General features: G+C 46.4%; 1 protein-coding gene across 1 annotated transcript; it reads left to right on the top strand.

The window, feature by feature from the left end:
* The first annotated feature begins 9989 nt into the window (after positions 1–9989).
* B3gat1 (beta-1,3-glucuronyltransferase 1) lies at positions 9990–16314 on the top strand. Its single transcript, XM_076843543.1, has 4 exons — positions 9990–10131; positions 14140–14648; positions 15350–15646; positions 16228–16314. The coding sequence occupies exons 1-4, from the start codon at positions 10020–10022 to the stop codon at positions 16312–16314; spliced, it is 1005 nt and encodes a 334-aa protein (XP_076699658.1). The 5' UTR covers positions 9990–10019.
* The last annotated feature ends 221 nt before the right edge of the window (positions 16315–16535 follow it).

A 16535-nucleotide genomic window follows, 5' to 3' on the forward strand; every position in this document is an offset into this window, starting at 1 on the left:
GTCTAAGTGGCCAGTTGAGAATGCAGCTTCGGCACACAGCCAAGAGGGACCCCACATTCCTACTGAGCTGAAGGCACAGAGCCGGCTGGCCACAGGTAAGAGACTCCCTGGAGGAAGCCAGCAGGGGACTTCAGCCCAGGAGGGATGCAACAGGGTCATTGCCTGGAACATTCATGAAATTCTCTAATGTCTTAATTTCTACAATTGTAAAACAGAAACAAAGCTTTAGTATTATAAGGGTTTAATGATTAGTTGAGATAACAAATGGGAAATAATTTTGGAAGCCACACATCACCATTAAGCATGAGCGGTTGTGTTAACAGTAGATTTCAGTGGGGACCGTCTGCCCACCCTAGCACTGCAGAGAAACTGAATTGACATCTTGGCATCATCCCATCTATATTCCAGGACCTGAGGCTGTTGTGTGCCAACAGCACATGAGATAGTCTTTTATTTGAACAGGGATGCAACCATAGGATTCTCTGACAAAGCTCAAAAGCAATAATGGAAACAGCCAAGAGGATGCATACACGTGCCCATTAACGTACATGTATGTTTGTGCATGTGTGTCAAGAAGAGAGCTACCTACTCCCCAAAATCACTCAATAGTGAGGCTCTGTGGTTTTTCTGGACAGCTGTATGAATTGTCAGAATGAAAAAACTCAACCTTAGCCATTTTCCTGAGCTCTGTAGAATTGCAAATACCACATCCAGGAGGCTGGGTAGAAAGGCAGGCACCTGTCACCTTTGCCAGACTTACCTAACCTTCCTCTTGAACCCATCATTGGCTCAAGAGGAAGGTTAGGTAAGAAAGGAAAAGAGCACAATTGTCAAACTGATACTGTGAATTCTAGACAAGGACCACTCAGGTCCAGGTACCACAGGCACACTGAGTAATGGCAGAGGCTAATAGAAGGCAGGTTGGAAGCCAAGGCAAGGAGGCAGGCTAGCAGATGGAAGGACATTGGATGGAAACTGGTCTTTGAAAGCCAGTCCTGGCTGTTCTTTGAGCATCTTAACTCAATTTAAGATTCTTTCCCTGGGGTTGCCCCCCATCCTTACTTTGGTTGGTAGTGGGGCATTAAAATCTGACGTGGACCGTGATGGGTCCACCTGCTGCCAGAGTTCTCACAAGTGCCTCATGGAGAAGAACAGGGTGCTGTGTTGGAATATAGGGATAGATTCTGGGGTGAGGAGCAAAGGTGTCTACAGAATAGGAGGGGGTGGAGTTGGAACAGTGGGACTCTGGGCAGAGGAGCGAGAACCTTGAACACCAGGCTAAGTAAGTTGTTGCCCAGGAAATTTGCAGAATGATACTGAGCATGAACAAATCTGTATGATGGATCAGGCTGCTGGGGTACATTTTCAATTGAAGAGGAAAGACAGGAGTCAGATCACAATGGAAGACAACTACACACAAGGAACTATCCTGCTCCCGTATCAGAGGGGTGTAGCTTCAGGACTCAGGCAGCACCTGGAAGCTGAGGTCCAGCCGTGACAGGGGAATCAAGGACAGCCCTGAGAGTCTCATGTTGGCCTCCAAAAGGATGACAAAAAGATCCCTAGATAGGGGTACTCTAGGAAGAAAGATAGTGGTTGGATCTTAGGCATGTCATAATGAAGCATGCCAGGAACAGCACTGCATCAGGATATGGGGGGAGTGAAGCCAAGAAAATTCAAAGGGACTTATCAGTGGCTTCACACCATGGTGGTAGGGCCAAGGCTAGCTCTTGAGATGTGAAATTATCTCTGACTATCCAGCCATTCTCTTTCTTCTTACTTCTCCTTTTGAGGTTGATATGGGAGCCCCAGCATCTGCAGCTTCCTTCTTTCTTCCAGCAGCCAGAGTTTAGCTGGAAGGAGAGGAAAGCAAGTCCAAGAATCCCATGCCAGGCCCTTCCAAGCTCTGAGAGTAAGAGCAACAGGAGTGTCTGTTTATTGGCACCAACCACATGCCAGGTAGTTTAGGATGATACTTTTTCCAATTGTCCTAACAACCTAGAGGCGGAAACACTATCTTATTCCCATTTTATAGATGGGAAAACCAGGCACAGAGAGGTTCCCTTGCCAAAGTCACACAGAGAAGAGCGGTTCATAGGGTGTCCAGGGCCCAGGCTCTTCTCAATAATACTGTCCCTGCATGGATCACTCTTTCTGGGCATAAAGGGAAGATGGAAGAGAGGTGATGGAGGCCATGGGTACGATTGTGCCCTGCTCTGACCCTCAGGAGGGTGGGAGCTGGGCAGGAGCTGAGGAATCGAAGGTGAGCAGCCCCTACTAGCAGAGCACACTCACAACCAACAGCCAGCAAGCACATATTGTCCTTAACCTTATCACCCCATTGCAGTGGAATCTGCCAGTGATGTGAGTGAGCTTAAAAACAGATCTTTCCCCAGTCAACTCTCTAGATGAGAACACAGCCCAGTTTTTCCTTTGCAGCCTCATGAGACCTTGTGAAGCCAGGCCTGGATTCCTAACCCATGTAAATTGAAGAGAGCAAATGGGTGCTATTTTAAGCTCCTAAGAATATGATCATTTGTTTGACATCAATAGAAAGTGAATGTGATGTGCTTGTCATGGGAATAGAGGCATCCCCTTCCAAGAGCTGACATGGCTACCAGAATGGGCCTAGGGCAAGAAGAGGGGAGGATAGGATAGTAATGAAGAAGGGTAGAGGAGGTGGGAGAGGCCACTACATTCCAACATCAAACCTCTCCCTTGACCCAGGTTGGGCTGCAGGGTTTTTTTTGTAGGGACTGCTCCTCAGTCTTGCAAACCCCAAAGATAGTCCCTATTTCTACATCATGCAGGCAAGGGCTGAATGGTCTGTGCTGTTCTGATCACTGTCCATGTTAATGTTAGATACCTTCATCCTCTCAGCCACAGGGTACCCGATCCCTGAGACATGGGCTGTCACCCACCATGGCTCTCTACATGGTGGCTTTTCCCTGGGAATCCTCCATGATTCTGCTAACCATTATCCTCTGTGCCCAGTTCTCCATCAGGTTTGTCTTATTAGCTGCCACTTTCTCCCTGACTCTCTTACTCTTGAAGAACTAAGCAGTAAATCATTTGTTTGCTTGTACCCCAGCTCCAGTGACCCTAAAGAGGACAAGAACCTGAGCTGTCCTCACAGGAAAAAACACTTGATTTTTGCTTTCAGGTCCTCACACTTGGAAGACTCTAGGGAAAGTGGATGTACTTCTGCCTGGAGACCATTAGTTGCACAACTAAGGGAACATCAGCAAAATCATCTGGGGTCAATATTTATTATGTTCAAACTCCTCCCATGAACTAGAATGGACTTTTACTTGCAGAGAAACCACACTAAACTAAAACCCAATTTTCATTTTTCACAGACTCATAATCCAGATCTAATCTGAAGGCTATTGCTAGAAAAGAAAAAGAACAACAAAGAAATTTCCATAAAAAAAAACTCAGTGGATTATATTTTTTGACATTGTTGGCCTAGAAGAGAACCAAAACATAAAACTATTCTTTACACCAAGTCTGAATTGACGTAATACTTCCTTTCTGTTTGATTACTTGGCTTGGTTTTTCCCAGATAGAAAAGAACATGGCAGAAGATCAGGAATACGATCCACAGGTGCCAGCCAGCAGGGAGTCAGGCCTGGAAATCAGGACAGACGTCCCCAGGTCCAGGCCTTCCTCTACTCCTTCTTCATGCAGCACCATGGGAGCAGGGGGCAAGGGGGGAGTCCTGCAGCCTTAAGAATCTCATAGACCCTTCCTGGGGGCACTGGACCTGACCATCAGAATGGGGACAGACTCAGCAAGGTCATATCAATCAAACCCTGGGGCAGAAGTCCCCAGAGGGTGGGCCCAAGTGTGAGCCAGGACATCCAGGAAGCAAGATCTAGATGTGTCTGCAGAAGAAGGCAGCAAAGGAGGCAGCTGCATCCAGAGTTTCAGGCCTCTGCTCACCCTAAACATTGGGTCTTTGGGTCATGCAGCCTTTCTAAGCTTCTGTCGATTCCTGTGTCCTGCCCCATAGCAGGGCTGTATGGGCCCCAGGGCAATTGCTGGTGGCTAGAGTGCTAGGGCCAGGTTAATGAAGTATGGATTGACTGTGCTGGGAGCTGATTAGCTCTGGCATCGGGCTTTTTCTGAGCAGTGCCTGCAGAATCAATACTAATCCCTTGATCCCATTAGGGGCTCCTGCAGATTTCTGGGACAAAGTTTGTGTCTCCCTCTGTTTGGGAAAGACCTGAGTAGGACTGGAGGGAGATGCTGGAACCTTGGCCAGCATCCCTCCCTTTATCTTTCTTTAAAATCTCCATTCCTCCTTCCTCCTGTGGTCACAGCCCCACTCTCATGCCCAGAGGAATGGGGGCCTTCTCCAACCACACCAGCTCCCCCAGCAACTTCTGTGATGCTGGTGATGATCCCATGCAAGGCGCCTTCAGCCTCTGCCTCTGTCTGGAAAACCCAGGCTCCTGAATGATGTGATATTAATGTACTTCTGTGCATGAATAGAGGGTTTTTTGTTTGTTTGTTTGTTTTGCAGTGCTGGAGATGGAACTCAGTGCTTCACTCATGCTAGATAAGTATTCTACCACCGAACCACATTGCCAGCCCAACTTTCTGAACCAACGTTTCTTTTATCCACTAACTCAGCAAGTTGCCTGTGTACTCCGTTTAGTTCATAAAGCACACTGAACCATGCCAGTGTGCCAGAGCAATGCAGGGATGGGGGGGGTCTCCTGGGCTCAAAAGCTGCTGAGCACATGCTTACTGAGAGTCAAAACATTTGTCCCCAACCTGTTTATGATGGTAGTGCTTGTTATCATCACAGAACATTAGAGATACCATTGAAATGATGTGTTGGAATAAGTGTGTTCTTTCTATGAAAACTAAATAGTATCTCTCAAAAGACCTCGTATGGAGAATGTGGGAAAAACAGTCTCCAAATTAACTGAAGATTGATGTCATAAGTTATAAGCATTCTAATGGGTATTGCACTCAAACTGCTCACCAAGGGTTCTTCAGTTCTCTAACCACTTCTTTAACCACAATGAGCACTTGCTATGATGAGGTTGATGCCAGTTCAGCACAGATGTCCCATTGGCTACCTCTTGGCATGGGAAAAGTCCTGGCTCTGTGCTGAAAAAGTGGAAACATTAAAAGCCATCCAGCAATGGGCAATTTGAATTTTGGAAAAGTGATCACAGATTTGTATTCAGGGGAAGCAGCAACATCTGGATCTTCAAAAGTTACTTACCTTGAAATGTGTATGGCATGTATGTATGTATCATCTGAAAGATCTTTACTTTCATGGTTTTCTTGATTAACCAACTAACTACTGCTTCTAATCTTATTAGGTAAAAATTCTTTGATTATCCTCCAGAGATGAGTGGTATAGATGAGTTCTGAGTTTGTTTGTAACTAGCCTGAAACATATGTGGACACACATATGCACATGCACACACATCTCTCAAACATTATGTGCAACTCACACATCACTTGCCTTGGAGTGACCTGTGTAAAATCTCCTCTGGTTTGGACTAGGAGACCCTTGAGGGAAGGCCCTGTTTTCTTTGAAACCCACAGATCTCACAGTGCCTTGCTCACTTTGGATGTGCATAATATTTGTCAAGTGGAATTCAATGAGTCCCTTCAGGAATGTCAGGCATTACTGAGGCTTTTTTTTTTTTTTTTTTTTTTTTTTTAACAAACACATGTTCAGGAAAAAAAAAAAAGCCTTTCCAGAATGTAGAATTGGTCAGCCTTGAACCAACCTTGCACACTCTCCTGACCCTCTCAGACCCAGCCATTCCTGGCTGTCCAGCCTGATTTGCCCAAATTTTAAATGATCAGAACCTTTCTCTCTGAGTCTCAGGCACCCCCTAAGTCTCATCCACAGCCCAGGGTACTCTAAAACTAATGAATTCCTATAGATAGTTGTTTCCAGATATGATCCATCTCCATAAGTTTATGTGCTTTCATGATGTCCCAATGGACAGCTGTTATTTTGTCCTTCTGGCCTTGTCTCTGGCCTAGATACCCACCTGGATACCATCTGCTTCAAGCAGGATGTTTTAGTCAGTTTTTTTTTTTTTTTTTCTGCTGTGTCTAAAGGATCTGACCAGAACAATTTTAGAGGAGGAAACGTTTATTTGAGGGCTCATGGTTTCAGAGGTCTTAGTCCATAGAAGGCCGACTTCATTCCTTGGGGCTCAAGATAGGCAGAACATCATGGCAGAAGAGTGTGGCAGAGGGAAGCAGCTCACATGGTGGTCAGGAAGCAGAGAGAAAGAGACTCCACTTGCCAGATACAAATATATACCCCAAAGCCACACCCCAATTTTGCTTCAGGTACCAGTTAATACTTATCAGGGGATTCATTCGATGATTAGTTTAAGGCTCTCACAGCTCAATCATTTCCCCTCTGAACTCTGTCATGTTGTCTCACACATGAGCTTTTGGGGGGATATCTCACATCCAAACCGTAACATAGGACATTTCTTCATTCTCACAGAGCCCCAACTATCTTAGCTTCAGTAAACTAAAATGGCAGAACTGAAAATTCTGTGAAACTCTTCTGACCAATCTCAATGCTTTAAGGGTGAAAGCAGAAATCAAGAGGGGCAAGCAGCATAACCATAGTCCCATGTGGAGCCGACCAGGATACTGCTGCCACCAGCTGCTGCTGCTCCTCCTCCAATGACTGTCCCCCACTGGGCCTCACCCCTGGTAGCCACAATGTAGGCTTTGTCTCTGCCCAGTGGATGCTTTGAGAAATCTCAGGAGAAGGGAGCCTCCTCATTTCCTCACTTGCTGAGGGAGAGACAGTGGTGATAGTCAGGGTCTGTCACAGGCACGGGTATGAGTGTAGGGGTGGGGAGACATAGCCACAGCAGAGCCTGGATCTTCACACTTGCTCACACTACATTTCCTCTCTCACTGTAACCCCCCATTCCTCCTTCACCTTGCTCTCCCCACCATTGCCCCCTCTTCTTTCCTGGGCGCGCCTGGCTAGACCAGGCTTCTTTACCACCTTTGTGTTTATTCTTCTGCTCATCACAACCAAGGGCCCAGAAGCCATTCTGAGTTCCACAGTGGATACAACGTGCAACCACAGACAACTACCATCCTTCCTCAAGCAGAAGCTATAGGCTGTGGAGGAATAACCCACATTGGATATCCCTGCAGCCCTGTCTTGGATTCAGGCATAGGTGCACCCTCCCCCAACGCCACTCCCTACACACACTCAGGCATCATTTCCCATGATTCCACCCCCTGCTGGCCAGATGGCTTTCTCCAAGACTGAGGACTCTCTTGGTTCTACTTAATAACCGCCTGGTAATTAGCTCCACAATTTTGCCACTATGCTTATAATAGCCTCCATTAAAGTTATGGGGTTTTCAAGCCGTAATGGCTTCCAAAGTAATTAATGCACAACTGGGTTTATTGCAAGTTTATTTTTAGAGCTTTTCTCCCTCAATCCCCTCCCTTTCCTCTCATAGATATTTTGACCAAAAACTAAATGAGTTCAGATGCTGCTGTGGCTTCTTGTACCATGTCCCTATTTTTCCCTTTTATTTTTGCTTCATTGTGCAGTCAGGTTCTGGGACCCCCAACACAAGCAGTTGGGGTGGAGGACAGTGGCTCTTGAACAAGTGTTTGTCCAGGCCAGAGAAAGCCTGTGGCCTGTATGTGTCCCCATGCCTGACCCAGTTCTGAGGGGTTCAGGCATGCATCTTATGATAGCATGTAGCCACATGGCCCTGATTTAAAGCTAACTGCACCATTTTCTAATTATTGATCAGGGGCAAATTACTTTCTCTGACTTCCATGGATCCAACTATAAAATAGGGATCATGATAATACCTGCCTCACAGGGTGGTTGTTAGTACTTCAGGGAGCAGACGTGTGTTAACTGTTGAGCTTAGTCCTTGTACATCATGAACACTATGGGAAACCTTGTTGACATTATCAAGAGCCCAAGCAGACCAGTGGGAGGTTGAGCAGGTGTCAGAGGTGGAAGCTGTGGGATAAAGTGACTTCCCAAAGGGTAAAGCCTATTAAAAGCAGGAAAGTACAGACATGGAAGCTAGCCCCATATCAACTGAGTGGGTGTGGTGCTCACTTTCTTTCCTCAGTTTTCTCCATCCTGGAATTAAAAGCTTCAGGAAAACCAGGATATTTAAGAAATCTTCTATGTGAATCTCTTAAGAACATAGAATAAATCTTCTCAGATGTTTTGGTAGCCTCAGTCAGGCCTAGCCTCCCAGTTTAGGTCCATTTTCTGTTACTATAACAGAATACCTGAGACTGGGTGATACAAAAGGAAAGTAGTTTGTTTAGCACATGATTCTCTGGAGGTTGGGAAGTCTAAGATTATGGTGCTAGTGAGGGCCTCATGCTGCTTCAACTCATGATAAAGCAGAAGGCCAAGCAAGCACAAATGGAAGAGATAAAACACGCTGGGTAGCCCTGCTTTCTAACAACTTCTTCTTGCAAGGATGAACCCACTCTTGTGAGAAAGGCAATAATCCCTCCTAATAATATCATCACCTCTTAATGGGCCCACCTCTCTATAGTGCCACAACAACAATCAAATTTCAACACATGTTTCAGAGAGGACAAACCATATTAAAGCATAGCACTCCCCATCCTTCTTTAGATGTAACATAAGGTCACATCAGCCAGAATATGGCATTTATGTGGAACCCTGTAGAGCCCTGCCAGTAGCCTGCACTCTGATCCAGAGGGTGTGGCATAAGGTCACTCTGCTTCTCACACAAGACCCATAGCATTCTTATGTGGCATTAGGCTCTGTCACTTATAGGGTCAGCTAAGGAGTGCTGTGGAGCACAACAGCTCAGAATGATGGTTCCTCCTGTATTGGCCTCTGTTTCCTTTAACCCTAATGTTCTGTCACTTAAGGTAAGGCTGATGCTTGTATCTGCCCTTGCAGACAGATTCTGGAGGCAGTGGACCTTTGGTGGGAAGAGGTGAGCAGAGGCTGACCCAGGAAACCAGAATGGAAAGCAAAGTTTGGTATTCCAAAGGGCATCAGAAGAGAAGAGAAGACCTGAGAAGAATAAAAGCACACTACTACCAAAACTGGGGACAACAAAATCCTGGTCATCATGTCCAAGTACAGAACCTGGCACTCATCCTGCATGGAGCAGTGCCCCAAAAGAATTTCCTATGGACAATAATAGAGGAATGCATTTGCCACATTTCTTCCCAGAACCTAACCCTAAAAGATCTCTTCCTTGTTCTTGAAGGAAGCCTCCTAACTCTATTGCAGTACCCAGGCTATGGGGAAAAAAAATCTGGGCCCACAAATTTGGATACCACAAAAGCTAACGTTTCTTGTACTCTTACGTGGGAGACAACCCTAAGAGCTTTATGAACATCAATTCATATAATTCTAAGAACAGCTTGAGAAGTAGATACACAATTTTCTAGAAGAGAAAAACTAAAGTGCAGTGCAGGGTTGATGTAACTGTGTGAAGATCACAGCTTGTGGATGAAACACTTGGGACTTAAACTAAGGCAGGTGTCTCTGAAGCCGTGGCTGTAATGCCTGTACCCTATTGACTCTTATTAATGGACTCTCACCAGAGATGAGATCTTCAGAGAGAAGATCTAGGAAGACTTCATTGAGAAACTTGATTCTATATGTCCCAGAGTGAGGCCTGACTCTTGCTGGGGGTCCACACTCATGCTTCGGTCTCTGGCCATCCTCTTCTGCTCTCTCTTTCAGGTGTCCATCTCTGAGGGTTCCTGACCTTGCCCCTGGACAACTGCCCCTTCTCAGACTCCCGTCAGGCTGGACTCTGCAAACCTGCTTCCGCAATGGGTGGGTTGTGAATGCTGGTAAGACCTACTAGCCAGCGTTCAGCTTCTCTGTTCTCTTCATGCCTGGCCGGCCGGCCCATGCCTTTTCTTTTTTCCCCTGTGCTGCCGCTGCCCTGTGGCCACCCCTCTCCTGACCTTACCGCCACTCAGGTAATGAGGAGCTGTGGGCGCAGCCAGCCTTGGAGATGCCGAAGAGACGGGACATCCTTGCGATCGTCCTCATCGTGCTGCCCTGGACTCTTCTCATCACTGTCTGGCACCAGAGCACTCTTGCACCTCTACTTGCTGTGCACAAGGGTGAGCCCTGCCTAGCCTCCCTGCTTAGTCCCCAGTCCAGTTTCCTTAGTGAGAGCTCCTTGAAAAAGCTTGTTACTCTCAGTTCCCAAGAGGAGGGGCCGTATCATGCTACACAGGGCCACTGTGATTGTTCAGGAAGTAAAAGGGTGAGAGGCAAGCCTGTGGATATGCCTCTATTGTGATTTTGCAGGAAAGAAAGAGCTGAGCAAAACCTCTGAGCAGGCTTGGGATTTTGACAGTTTGAATAATTTCAGTGTGTTCCAAGATATGACAGGTAGCTTTTCATTGTCTGGTACTGGTACATGGTGATTTAGGATAGGGTAAGATTGGCTTGCAGTTTAAAAGGAGGTGGGTGGGGGTGTGCCTCTGAGTTGGCTCATTGGCATATGAAAAGTGGTTTGCAGACAATTGTTTATTATTTCTAGCTAGTCCTGGGAGAGGCAGCCCCTTCTCAGGTCTGTAAGGCCCCAAGAAGCCAAGGCAACAACCAGGTGCCATAGCACACACCTGTAATCCCAGCTACTTGGAAGACTGAGGTAGGAGGATTGCAAGTTCAAGGCTGGTCTTCACAATTTAACGAGAGCCTGTCTCAAAATATAAAATAAAGAGGGCTGGAGATGTAGCTCAGGAGAGCGCCTCTGAGTTTAATCCATAGTACAACAAACAAAAACTCTACACGCAAAAAAAAAAAAAAAGAATCAAATATAGAAAATTTTAAAACAAACAAACATGATTAATACTCACATGCAGAGACAACTACATATACAGTTTTACCTCCCAATCCCATGTGCAAAGAACAGGATCACTTAGCAGGGAGTGGGGAGGAAAGGATAGGATTTTTGGCCTGTGTTTGTGTGTGTGTGTGTGTGTGTGTTGTTATCTGTTTTATTTTGGGTGGCTGAAGATCAAATCCAGCATCTTGTGTATACTAGGGAGGCACTCTACTACTGGACCAACAACCGTACCCTGAATTGTGTTATAGCACCTTTAAGAAGAGTATATAGCTTGTCCCCTTTTCTTGCTTAGAAAACTCTAGTATCTAGTGGCAGTAGGCCTAGAAACAGGAAGAGTCCTATCAGGAGCTAGTAGAAGAATTGGGATTTGAACTGCCTTCTCCCAGCTGAGTCCCAGGGTTGCCTTTCCCTCTCACACCTAAACACTTTATACCCCATAGGCTTCTGTGTGCTCCACATCTGCCCTCATTGCTTAGCCTTCAGTCTCATGTTTTCTTGTCCCCTCCCACTCCAGCCCCCAATACACTCACACATATGCAATACTTGGGGGAAGCAGCAATTCTACCAAAGCAAAGTGTCTTCTTTCCCCACCCATGGTGCTAAGAAGGGACTCCAGGGCTTCCCACGTGTTCACATGCTAGGCAGGCACTCTACTAGTATTGAACTACCCACCTCCCCCCAGCCCAATGTGAATTATCTTACTTGTGACCATGATAAAACAGGAAGGCACCCAAGCCTATCCCAGGGATGAAGATAGTGGTACTGAAGTAGGATCTGGGTTTCTACTGTAGCCTGTACCTTCAAGTGACTCAGATGCAGGCCATATCCACAAATCACAGCCTACACTGTGCTGCTTCACACAGATAAACATCTTGCAAACCTCTAGAGTTTCCTGAAGCTTTCAGGAGAAAGAGATAAGCTTAAGATTGTTATAGCCTCACTGCCTGTGCTGGACACTTTGGGCTTCTCTGATGTCATCTTCTGCTGACCCCAATGCCTCTGGTGCTTGTCAGTTTAGAACTGTTGTTATCCTGCCAATACATCATCCCAGAGGGGTTCAAACTACCATCTAGAAAAATGATGATAGTATGTTCATTGCTGGCAGAGCTAGGGTTGGAGACATTAGGCTGTTTTACTTCCCAAGGATGGTAACTTGACATTGTCTTCTCTGAACATTCCAAGAGGGATTGGGTGGAATCTGCAGTTAAATGACATTAGGGTCATAAGGAGGCCTTTATGTCTCAGAAGTGCAGAAGCCCTAAAGCCAGTGGGAAGGGCAGAGTACAGGTACAGAATCCCAATTCATAGAGAACTTTCCCAGGGCAAATGTTTGGGATAATCTGGACAGCAGAACACTTGGCAAAACGGTCCTAAATCTCCTTTCCAAATCATGACTTCTAAGACTTTATTGACCAGAGGATGAATTAAACCTAATATCTTTGTCAGAATCCTGAACACCCATCCCTCTTAGTTCAACCTAGTTTTCTTTTCACAGTTCTACCCAAAACTTCTCCCAAAAAACACTTTTGAAGACCTGTACTTGTGCTAGTCTCCCCCTGCCACAATATCTTCTCTGTAGCATGGGTAATAGACTCACAGCTCCTGTTATGTGTCTTGTGCCATTGGCCTGTGAGCACTAAGAGCTGGAGCAGGTCCTCTTCTGGGTTCATCCGCATTAGATTCCACACCAGCACCCACACAGCTTGCATGCTGCTAATGATGGTGGAAGTTGAACAGAGGGAGGGAACAAAATGGTTGATGCCTAGCATCCTCTCTTTGACCTCGCTCCAGCCCTTTCATTTCGTCTTTACTGAAACTGTATGAAGCTATGAGGAAGTAGGACAACTAATGTCCTTCTACACACCAGGAAATGACAGCAAATATGCCTTGCAGTGCTCTGAGTCCTTCAAGTGTCTTGACTCATTAATCTACATAATAACTCAATAAAGTAGATGCTATTATTAGTTCCATTTTACAGTCACTGAAATCAAGGCACCCAAAGCTAAGTAACTTGTTCAAGTACATATAGTTAATAAAGACAGAAAGACAGGGTCTGAACCCAGGCATTCAGGTTACTAGGTCTGTCCTCTGACCATGATCCCTCCACTGAGAGTATGTGAGCCACACTATCATTGCTACATGAGTTTTTCAAACAGAATGACATAATTTGGAAAGTAGAAACTCATTGAAAACAAGAATGCCATTGCTCTTGATTTCCCTTCTATAAAACTGCTCAATTCCCCATGGAAGAGGATATCCAGCATGTAAGAAATACCTAGGTCATTAGAGCTTCCTGCACTTGAAGCAAGTTGCCTGCAGGAAGTAATTTCCCCATGTCTGGGACTGTTTACTCAGAGAGCAGGATTTGCAAGTTTCAGTGTCCCTGATGGCATCCTTGAGGTGGAGACAATAACACTAATAGGGTGATAGTACAGTGGTGTGCAGATAGTGTCTCAGATAGCTCAGTGAGTGTGCCAAGAAGGTGCAGATTAGGAGATTGACACCAAACCCTTGGAATAAGTTAAACAGGTCTGTTTGTCCTTTTTTATTTTTCCTTTTTTTTTTTTTTTTTTTTTGTATACCAAAATGGAGAAATATATGCAATCAGGAATAATATTCAGGTTTCAAAATTATTTTTACAATTATGGGTAAAACTCAATGCAATAATTAAATATTAGGTTCTGCACCAAGATTCTAAGAATTGATTATATATGGCCAAGGGGAAAGAGGCCCCACTTAACTAAAGATTTGAAAAAAAAAAAAAATCTGGGGCAAGTTAATATTGGGATCCTTCAGGATCCACAATGTGCTGCAGCCATGAGATTAATGCTGCCCTTGAGTTTTGTGACATCCCCACCACAGAATGTGTCAATGTCAATCTGCTATGTAGTTAGTTGCACCAGATAAGGAGGGCACTAGGGAAGGGAGGGTCAGGACACCATCATATAAAATCCAATGTGTTTAGGAACTGAGAGTGCAAGCTTAGGCTATGGCCAGCTGTACTCAAATAATTACAGGACTGTCTAATGTGAAGATAAGGGAGAGATTATTTCCGTGTCATGTAGGGAGTTAGGGAAATCCCTGTGAGAATTCCAGGGGTGCAGATTTTAACTTTAATTCTAACTGGTCCCGCAGATAAAGCAGTATCCTGATGATGTTCCTGCCGAAGGGTAGAGAGGGCTGTCTTAGTAGGGTAGTTGGAGTCAGTGTCCTGTAATGGGGCCAGAGCCAGGCCAGCATTTGTCCCCACACTGCCTGTCTCTCATCTCTGCAGATGAGGGCAGCGACCCACGGCGGGATGCGGTGCCAGGTGCAGACTCAAGGGAGTACTGCATGTCCGACCGTGACATCGTGGAGGTCGTGCGCACCGAATATGTATACACTAGGCCCCCGCCTTGGTCCGACACACTACCCACCATCCACGTCGTGACGCCCACCTACAGCCGCCCGGTTCAAAAGGCTGAGCTGACGCGCATGGCCAACACGCTGCTGCATGTTCCCAACCTGCACTGGCTAGTGGTGGAGGATGCACCTCGTCGTACGCCACTGACTGCGCGCCTGCTGCGCGACACCGGTCTCAATTACACTCACCTGCATGTAGAGACACCCCGCAACTACAAGTTGCGAGGAGATGCCCGTGACCCGCGCATCCCACGGGGCACCATGCAGCGCAACCTGGCCCTGCGCTGGCTGCGAGAGACTTTCCCGCGTAACTCCACCCAGCCTGGCGTGGTGTATTTTGCTGACGATGACAATACCTACAGTCTGGAGCTCTTTGAGGAGGTGCGGGAGGGATGAAGAGGAAGGAGAGTTGGCAGGCAGAGATTGGAGATGCTGATGGATGCAGGGCCTCTAGCAAGAAGAAAGACGCTGGGGAGTTTGGGGTGTGGGTACATACACATAAGGAAACACAGGAAAGGGGGTTGCCAAACTGGGGTGGGTGAAGACACAAGAGGACCAGGGAAGGGCATAGAAAATACCATATGTTGGCAAAAGCATCCTCCACTGGTTAAAGGCAAGAGTGGTGGTGGCACTCCTAAATGGCCCTGGCCTTAGAGGAGCAGTTTGAGGTCTTTGAGTAGGGCCATTTTGTATGACAACCAGAAACCTTTTCAGTGGAACAGTTTGAGTTTCTTTGGAGTCCTGGGTCATGCAAGCCTAGGGGAGGAGGAGTCATCATTTCAGACAGATAAATGGCAACAATGAAATGTTTTGTGCAAGGGAGAAAACAGCAATTGAGTCACATTGAGAAGGTGGTCAGCTAGATTGGGAGTTGGGTCCTCCTGCAGCCTAGAGGAGATTCCCTTTGCAGAAGCCCATCAATTGCCATCTACAGGATGGCATATAGAGGTAGGGTGGGACTGTATCTCCCTTCCCCATGACTTTAAATGGACCCCACACATATAATTAATTGATTTCACCTCCCTTGGGGATGGGTGCCATTCGGTAGACTCAGGTGTTCTGACTCTGGCTTTCCTTTGTAGATGCGCAGCACCAGGAGGGTGTCCGTGTGGCCTGTGGCCTTTGTTGGTGGACTTCGTTATGAGGCCCCACGGGTGAACGGGGCAGGGAAGGTGGTTGGCTGGAAGACAGTGTTCGATCCCCATCGACCATTTGCCATAGACATGGCTGGATTTGCTGTCAACCTGAGGCTCATTCTACAGCGAAGCCAGGCTTACTTCAAGCTGCGTGGCGTGAAAGGAGGCTACCAGGAAAGTAGCCTCCTTCGAGAACTTGTTACCCTCAATGATTTGGAGCCCAAGGCATCCAACTGTACCAAGGTAGGAATCTCTACAGAATTAATGACTATAATGCAAGTGTTCCTATGACCATTAAGAGCCTCTCTACAGATCAGGGGCAAGGAAACACCTCAAAATGATCTTGCCTGTTTGAAACCCCCACTCAGGAAGATAGTTTATCTTCCACAATGAAAGTAGGCAGGGACATGGGAGGGGTGGTCATAGGGTATAACCAAGAATTATTAGCCGTGCATCTAAACAAATGTGCTCTTTGCCCCCCCCCACACACACAAACATGCACACATCATGGCAGATGCACACACACCTGTGTATGCACACATACATACATGTACACACATACATACACACTTGTGAAATCTTGGGACTTGTCTATTTTCTGTTCTATATATCTCATTTCCAACAGATATTTTGAATACATCACATGTACAACAGCAAGAATGAGGGGTTAGGTAGAAATAAAGAACAATTCAGAAAGTCTTGATGGAACAAGGGTGGCAAGGGAGGGGCAGGAGGACTACTTGCAGGATGTGGGAGGCAGCAGGGAGGTGGCAGAGTGAGGTTTAAAACCTGCCCTACTTTGTTTTGTGTCTCTGGACACACAGATCCTGGTCTGGCACACACGAACAGAGAAACCGGTGTTGGTGAATGAGGGGAAGAAGGGCTTCACTGACCCCTCAGTGGAGATCTGAGCCTCAGGATGAAGGTAGGAGGGAGACCAGGGAGGGCATTGAACTGCACAGCACAACACCAGGTTTGGGTGCAGCATCAGTCTCTAAGGGGTTTGCTGTCAGTCTTTCATCATGGAAAGACAGGGCAGATGTGGACAAGAGAGGAAGAGGTGTGGCCAAGTCTCCTTCCTTTTTGCCACCTGGTGGTTAACAGGTGTCAGCCTTCACCCACATAGCTGGGT

The sequence above is a fragment of the Callospermophilus lateralis genome, chromosome 2, assembly GCF_048772815.1.
Source record: "Callospermophilus lateralis isolate mCalLat2 chromosome 2, mCalLat2.hap1, whole genome shotgun sequence".
Lineage (NCBI taxonomy): Eukaryota > Metazoa > Chordata > Mammalia > Rodentia > Sciuridae > Callospermophilus > Callospermophilus lateralis.